The following is a 7,428-nucleotide window of genomic DNA, read 5'->3' as shown; positions in this document are numbered from 1 at the left end:
TCCAGACGCTAGTAGGCCAGCCCTTTGAGTCAAAGGAACAGGTCAGAGAGGATGAGTTCTTGGGGGTGAGTGAACAGGAAGGAGAGTACATAGGCAATTGTCTCAGGGTGCCCAGGCCGCGCGACCTGGGAGCTGGGAGGGCAGAGTGAGTCACCCCTGCTTCTCTCACCTGCGCTCCCAGAAGCCGGCCCTGGAGGGCTGTGGGCGGGGCGGCCACCAGTGGGCGTGGCCGGTGCCGGTTCGTGCCCCGCCCCGGGAGCCTATCCCGCAGCCCGGGACCTCGGCCGCCCGGCTCCCTGCCACCCCTCCATCAGCGCCTCGTCTGTCCGCGCGCCACCGATGGCCAGGAAGGTGCTGTCGCTGCTGCCGCCGTTGCTGCTGGCTGCGGCGGGTCTCACCGGCCTCCTGCTGCTGTGTATCCCAACCCGCGACATCCGGGAGCCGCCCGCCCTCAAGGTGCATGCTCCGGCACCCAGCGCGGTCTGGGGAGGAGCGGGCCCGGGCCGGAAGGTTCGGAACCCGCGCAGGGCCAGGCTGCGCTGGAGTGACTACCCTAGACCCGCAGCCGCGCTCCGCTCCGGACCGGGCAAGGTGGAATCCCGGCCCGCGTGCTCAGCTCTCGGCCGGCAGGGTGGAGTCGGGCCACAGGAGTTCCTCTCCCGTCCCGTCTACCCGGCGGCGGCGCTTCCGGGGCGACGCTGAGCTGGAGGCAGAAGTCCCGGGAACTCCTCCGCTCGCGGAGCCTGTCATGGGTGCGGCCGAGAGGCTGTCTCTCGGCTCTGGCTGGAGCCGCGCGGTCCCCAGGGGAGCATTGGCTCGGCTTCGGACCAGACAGGATCCAGGGTCCAAGGGAACCCTTCCCACCTCCCCGTGGTCCAGACAGTACGGGCGCTGCCCTCGAGGGAGAACTGTCCGGGTGGGTAGGGGGTGGGGCTTGGGGGGCAGAGCCCGCTGGTCCTAAAGGGGTTGGGGTGGGCTAGGCCAGGCGCGGCCTCCAGGAGTCCAGTTGGCTCCCTTAACCATTTATTGGACTTGAGGGGTTGGGGGGAGGTTTGGTGTGTGTGCCTGGGTGCTCTAAGTCCCAAGAGCCCAGGATGGGAGTTTGCAGGGGTGGGTGCTCTGTAGCCAAGGGTGACCACCTGGCACGGGTCCGGCAGGTGGATAGGCTGGAGTTCCCTGGTAGGGGGAGGACTGGAGTGGCCCCCCTCCAGGGGCTCAGGAGGGCTTGTTCTCCAGCATGGCTCTTCCTGTTAGAATCCAGGCCCTGGGTGGCGGGTGCTAGAGAACAGCACTTGCAAACTGGGTGCTGATCTCACCCAACCTGCAAGGAAGGCCTGCCTGGCCAGCGCCCCAGCTCTGCAGGACAGAGCTCACTCTGGCCCTGGCCCTGAGGCCTAGGGAGGGGGTGGCTTCGAGCAGGGCCAGCATGGACCAGAGAGAGGTCCACACTCAGCCTTTCCCAGCCTACTCCCAAGGTCCTGACTCCACTTCCTCAGGTTGGGCTGAGGTCAGAGAGACTGGGATGGGGTAGGAAGGAAGAGCTAGCCGCAGAGGATGCCTGCAGCTGGGCGCCACTCCCGGAGCATGGTTCCAAGGGTGATCCTGGGACCCTCTGACCCTGACACAGCCCTCAGTTGTCCTTGCCAGGAAGGCTCCTGCCCTCAGAGGAGGAGAGGCTCCTGCCATCTACCCCTGTCCCCATTCTCCCCCTAACCAAGGTGTGTCACTGTGGCTGTCCCTCGCCTTCTCTGAGCCTCAGAACTTCCAACCTTGCCATAAGGTGGGATGGGGGCTGGAGGGGGAAGGGGCAAAGGGCATGGCCTTCATGCCCCCCCCCCGCCTCCACCCCCAGTATGGCATTGTCCTGGACGCTGGCTCTTCCCACACATCCATGTTCATCTACAAGTGGCCGACGGACAAGGAGAATGACACTGGCATTGTGGGCCAGCATAGCTCCTGTGACGTGCGCGGTGAGTGTTCCCCCAAGCACTAGGTCCTCCCTGATCTGGATACACACTCACTGTAGGGCCTCAGGGGCCCTCTGCAGCCTTTGTCTCTGCAGGCCAAGCAGTCAGGCCCCTCTGCTTGCTGCCCGGTGGGGCCTGCTCCAAGCAGGAGCTGCAGGAGCCCCCAAAAGAGAGGCTGGGCCCCTGGGCCTCGGTGGGGCTTCCATTCTAGAAAGAAAGACCCAGGTATTGATTGGGAGGTTTGGGTCTTGCTTGGCCCAAGACTGGCCTCTACACCCCAGACAGGGCAGGAGGCTCCTGCCATCTACCCCTGTCCCCATTCTCCCCCAACCAAGCTGTGTCACTGGCTGTCCCTCGCCTTCTCTGAGCCTCAGAACTCGGAGGAGCTGGTAGGCACACCCATGTAGGCCCCCTGGGAGGCTAGGCCAGGTTGACAATGCCCAGTGCTTTGTTCTAGTACCTGTGTACACACCCACTATGCAGGCAGCAGCCTCAGAGACTCTGGGTGGCATGTGGGTGGGCCCCTTGGTCTGTCACTGAACTGGGTGTCTCTGAGGGCTTAAGCTGGGAAGGTGTGTCTAAGCTGCCACCTGGTTTGGGAGCCCAAGTGCTCCAGGCCTACTGGTCTATGGCCCGCCTAGGTGCTGCCCATAGGATTGGGTCCATTTCGCTGCCTCCCTCTAGGTGGGGGCATCTCCAGCTATGCCAACAACCCTTCTGGGGCTGGTCAGAGTCTTGCTGAATGCCTGGACCAGGCGCTCCGGGACGTGCCCAGGGATAGACACATGGGCACGCCCCTCTACCTGGGAGCCACCGCGGGCATGCGCCTGCTCAAGTGAGTGTGCCCGTGCCCTGACCTGGCTGGCCCTGGGTCCCCACAGCAGCCTCAGCACAGGGCGGGGCCCACACGCCCTCAGCAGCAAGCAGCCCTGGGCTGGGACGGTCCTGGCTGGCCAGGCAGTCACCATGTACCTCAGCGGCAGGATCATGGCCACCTGGGAAGAGCCTCTCAGAGTCCACCCTATATCGCAGCCTCACCAGTCCCAAGGCCTCAGCCAGCGTGCTCGCAGCTGTGACGCAGAAGCTGACCCAGTACCCCTTTGACTTCCGTGGTGCCCGCATCCTCTCAGGCCAGGACGAGGGAGTATTTGGCTGGGTGACCGCCAACTACCTGCTGGAGAACTTCATCAAGGTGGGCCTGCTGGCCAGCCCTGTGAACCAGGGGGCGTGGGCACCCACCCACCGGCTCATTCTAACCTCCACTCCTCACAGTACGACTGGGTGGGCCGGTGGTTCCGGCCAAGGAAGGGGACGCTGGGGGCCATGGACCTGGGGGGCGCCTCCACACAGATCACCTTCGAGACGGCCAGCCCAGCTGAGGATCCAGCCAATGAGGTCCAGCTGCGGCTCTACGGTCAGCAGTACCGCGTCTACACCCACAGCTTCCTCTGCTATGGCCGTGACCAGGTCCTCCAGAGGCTGCTGGCCAGTGCACTGCAGGTGCCCCAGCACCCCCAGCCCACCCATACCACTGTGCCCCTGGAGGGAGGGGTCAAGAAGGGATGGGGCCAAGGGCACAGAGCAGAGCCTGGATGGCAGGCACCAGACTGAGGAGGGCTTCTCCAGGCAGTAGGAACCAAAGTCGGCTTTAATCAGCTGAAAGGACAGATGGGGAGGGATCCAGTATGGGCAAAGGCTCAGTGGCTGGGGGTGGGCCTGGTGAGTGCCAAGCTGGGGAGAAAGGGGGACCAGGGGCAGATCTCAGTGAGGCTGGAGTGCCCAGCAGGTAATGGGGAGCCATGGATTGCTCCTGAGCACAGAAGTGATGTCACCAAGTGGGACTTGTGGGAGATTCATCAGACTGGTCCTCTGGGGAGGCCCTCCTAGGATCCTAGGATGGGGTGGTGCAACCAATACCCTCATTATTGCCCCAGGCCCACAGCTTCCACCCCTGCTGGCCAACGGGCTATTCCACCCAAGTGCTGCTCCAAGACGTGTATCAGTCACCATGCACCATGGCCCAGAGGCCCCAGACCTTCAACAGCAGCAGCAGGGTCCACCTGTCGGGGAGCAGCAACCCTGCCCTCTGCCGCAGCCTCGTCTTGGGGCTCTTCAATTTCTCCTCCTGCCGCTTCTCCCAATGCTCCTTCAACAGCATCTTCCAGCCCCCTGTCGCTGGGAACTTTATTGTGAGTCAGGGGCGAGGTGGGGCCGCTGCCCTGCAGCACCGGGGGTCTGGACACAGTGTGACTACCCCCCTTGCAGGGCTTCTCTGCTTTCTTCTACACCGTGGACTTCCTGAGGACTGTGATGGGGTTGCCCGTGGCAACCATGAAGCAACTGGAGGATGCCACACTCACCCTCTGCAACCAGACATGGAGTGAGGTAAGGCCTGCTCCCCTCCTCCAGCGCTTCGCAGGAGGGCTTAGCCAGCCACTCACGCCTCCCAGTCACTCATCTATTCTACAAGGAGAAAGAACCTGGGCCTCTCAGAGCGCCCACTGCAGCGCGGATTCGGGGGTGGGATAGACACCAGGAGTCAAGACTTGAAAAGTGGCCGGGCTGCAGCAGAGACTGGGAGCCTGACAAGACAGGGCTGCAGAAGCCTCCCTGAGGCCTGACCCTAGAAGCAAGACCTAGACAGCAGCGGAACGGCCAGTGCAACACCTCTGTGACTGTGGGGAGCGGGTAGCAGACAGGTGGGGAGGGTGGAGAAGTAGAAGGACTCAGGACTTAGCAGGTAGAATTGGCAGGGCGGGGGGGGGGGTGGGAGAGTGAGGACTTAACGAGAAGTTGCAGAATTCTGGCTTCTGCTACTAGCAAGCACTGGTGCCAAATAAAGGCAGATGCAGGACTTATGGCCTGTAGAGAGTGAGGTGCCCACCAGAGACTGTGGGAGAAACACGCGTGTCTGTGGGCTCGGGTGGTGATGCAGGCCCCTGTCCTGTCTGTGTCTAGTAGCAGGCAGACCCGGAGGTGGGGGGCAGGAAGCAAGCCCAGCGGCCGAAGCTCAGACCTGGAGCTTCTCCTATTCCCTGACCGGGGGCCAAGGTTGCTGCAGCCCTCTGCTCCCTGGGTGGCCATCCCTGCTGACCGAGGCCTCCAAGTCCACCTCCCAGGCACAGGTGCTCGTTGCCATCCTAGAGGAACAGCCGTGCCTGGTGGTGGCCCCCTCGGCCCCAGTCTTTCTACCCGACATTGCCCGAGTGTTTGTTGAGGGGGGCGGGGAGAGGGGGGAGGAGCACACCGCTGGCCACACCTCCGGCTGGGGCCAAGACCTCCTGGTAGCCGCAGGCCCAACCTTCTCCCACCTGCATCCCAGCTGCAGGCTCGGGCGCCGAATGAGGGAGCCCGCCTGTCCGACTACTGCGCCGGGGCCATGTTCGTGCAGCAGCTGCTGAGTCGGGGCTACGGCTTCGACGAGCGCGCCTTTGGCGGGGTGACCTTCCAGAAGAAGGTGGGAGCTGGTTGGTGGGCCCGGTGCGGAGAGGGCCGGGGCCCAGTGCGATGGGGCGGGGCCTCCAGGGTTTCGCGGAGGCTGAGGCCATGCCCCTCACCTGCAGGCGGGGGACACCGCGGTCGGCTGGGCGCTCGGCTACATGCTGAACCTGACCAACCTGATCCCCGCCGAGACGCCGAAGCTGCGCAAGGGCACGGACTTCGGCTCCTGGGTCGTCCTCCTCGTGCTCTTCGCCGTCTTGCTCCTGGCCGCGGTTGTCCTGCTGCTGCGCCAGGCGCGCTCCGCCAAGTCGCCGAGCGCCATCTAGGGACTGGCTTGGGGCAGATGCCCCAGCCCCATCTACTCCCATCCCTTACCCCACCAAACCCTCAGCATCTCTGTCCCGAATGCAGCCCCGAAACCGAGACCGGATTTTAGCGCCCATGCCCATAGGGGGCCCGAAGTGGGCGAAGGGAACAGAAAACAGCCGCTTCAGCCCCCTCCAGCCTGGGCTCCGTTTCAAGGCCTCGTGCTCCTCCTCTTCCTATTGGGGGTGGGCGATTTAGACACCCCGCAGTCCTTAGCCTGTGACTGCAGGACTGGGTCTCCAGGAAGTGAAGCCTTTATTCTGATAATTGGGGCCCTCAGAGACGCCCACCACCATCCGGGTCTGTGTTGGGGAGCGGGCCAGAGCCCACAGGCTGGGAGCCAGCCCAGTGCCTACTTGTAAAATTTTGTAATAAAAAGTTTTTCCTAGAGCGGTGGAGACAATGTTCATGGGGTGGGGCACCTTTACTGTTGCCTGTCCTCCCTCCCCACAACTCTGTTGGTCATGCAGGCCCGGGTCCAGACCTGGGGCGGTGCGGACCCCGCTTCCCTGCTCCACCCACCTTCGTGGCCTGGAGTCGCTGCCAGATGGCTGGCCTGAGAGTCTCTGAGTCGCTTGAGACTTCTCGAGCTGGCACAACCCCTGCAGCACCCCTAGATCTGCGTCAGTGTCCTAGGCCAGCCTAGATGCTGGTTGCTCGCCTGGAGTTGGCCTGGGGCCGGGAAGAGCGGAGGTCGTGGGCTCTGGAGGTGCTAGGGTCCAGTCGGTGCTCGAAGAGACTGGTGGAGGGGCAAACCCTCAACAGGAGGTGTGTGGGCAGTGTTGATATCAGGGGCCAGGAGGGATGCGGGGCCCCGTTGCTCCGACAGATGAACCTTGTGCAAAACCTGGCTCTAAGCCAAGCCTAGCTAGCGCACAGGGACAGCGCTCGTCTCTTGGCTGGGTGCTTTTCTACATCCCCCAAAAACATCAGCCGGCCCTCACCTGCTGTTCCTGCAGCCCCTCCCCTATGCACTGTTTTCTGCAGCGTGGGAAGATGGGAAGGCGTGGTCTTGGCTGCTTCTCCCGCTGGCCCCAGCCGTTCTGGGAAGTGAGCTCAGCCACTATTTCCGCCTGGTCAGTGGCCTGTTGGGGAGGATGGCGATCCTTGTTCAGCTCACCACCACCGTGTACCCCACCACCTCTGCAGGTTTGCGAGTCACTTCACAAACCTGAGGGTAGCCAGCCTATCTTCTGAGTTCAAAACACCAAGTTCTGAGAGGCAGCACCTGCCTGGGTGCTCATCCTTGTTCTTTTAATGACCTGAGCTGGAGGGAGGTTTCCAGGTGGGATGGGGTGGGTGTACTCTCAGGAGGCAACAGGTGGAGTGTAAGGGGATGCAGCATAGCTGCTTTGTTGTCGTGGGGCCCCAGGGAGCTAAAAGGCTGTCACCCGGGGACCGTGGACAGCTCCCAACTGACTCTCATCCACAGCTCCAGGCTACTCTTGCCCCCTGCTGGCATCACTTGAGAGCGGCCGCCCGATTCCAACTGTAGTGCTCACCAACACCGGCTTAGTTCTGTGAGTGTGTTTGCTTTTACCCGTGTGTCTCTGAGTACCCAGTGCATCTCTGGGCACACCTGTGCACTTCTGTGCACCTGTCCGTGTGCGCCTGGTGTTCCTACGTTCCTCGGTGCTCGCTCCTCCAGACCCGG

At 63.1% G+C, this 7,428-nt stretch overlaps 1 protein-coding gene across 1 annotated transcript; it reads left to right on the top strand.

Moving 5' to 3' along the window:
• Window positions 1-189: 189 nt before the first annotated feature.
• ENTPD2 (ectonucleoside triphosphate diphosphohydrolase 2) lies at window positions 190-6,530 on the top strand. Its single transcript, XM_033121973.1, has 9 exons — window positions 190-456; window positions 1,853-1,970; window positions 2,652-2,802; window positions 3,000-3,159; window positions 3,240-3,467; window positions 3,902-4,156; window positions 4,233-4,352; window positions 5,290-5,424; window positions 5,531-6,530. The coding sequence occupies exons 1-9, from the start codon at window positions 340-342 to the stop codon at window positions 5,732-5,734; spliced, it is 1,488 nt and encodes a 495-aa protein (XP_032977864.1). The 5' UTR covers window positions 190-339; the 3' UTR covers window positions 5,735-6,530.
• The last annotated feature ends 898 nt before the right edge of the window (window positions 6,531-7,428 follow it).

The sequence above is a fragment of the Rhinolophus ferrumequinum genome, chromosome 12, assembly GCF_004115265.2.
Source record: "Rhinolophus ferrumequinum isolate MPI-CBG mRhiFer1 chromosome 12, mRhiFer1_v1.p, whole genome shotgun sequence".
Lineage (NCBI taxonomy): Eukaryota > Metazoa > Chordata > Mammalia > Chiroptera > Rhinolophidae > Rhinolophus > Rhinolophus ferrumequinum.
Note: the sequence above shows the minus strand (reverse complement) of the source record. Positions and strands in the feature narration are given on the sequence as shown.

Excerpts from the sequence above, each read along its gene's own strand:
- ENTPD2 (XM_033121973.1), top strand. The coding sequence starts at position 340 with ATGGCCAGGAAGGTGCTGTCGCTGCTGCCGCCGTTGCTGCTGGCTGCG. Across the intron at positions 3,160-3,239 it reads TGCTGGAGAACTTCATCAAG|TACGACTGGGTGGGCCGGTG; the intron begins GTGGGCCTGCTG and ends CACTCCTCACAG. Across the intron at positions 5,425-5,530 it reads GGGTGACCTTCCAGAAGAAG|GCGGGGGACACCGCGGTCGG; the intron begins GTGGGAGCTGGT and ends CCTCACCTGCAG.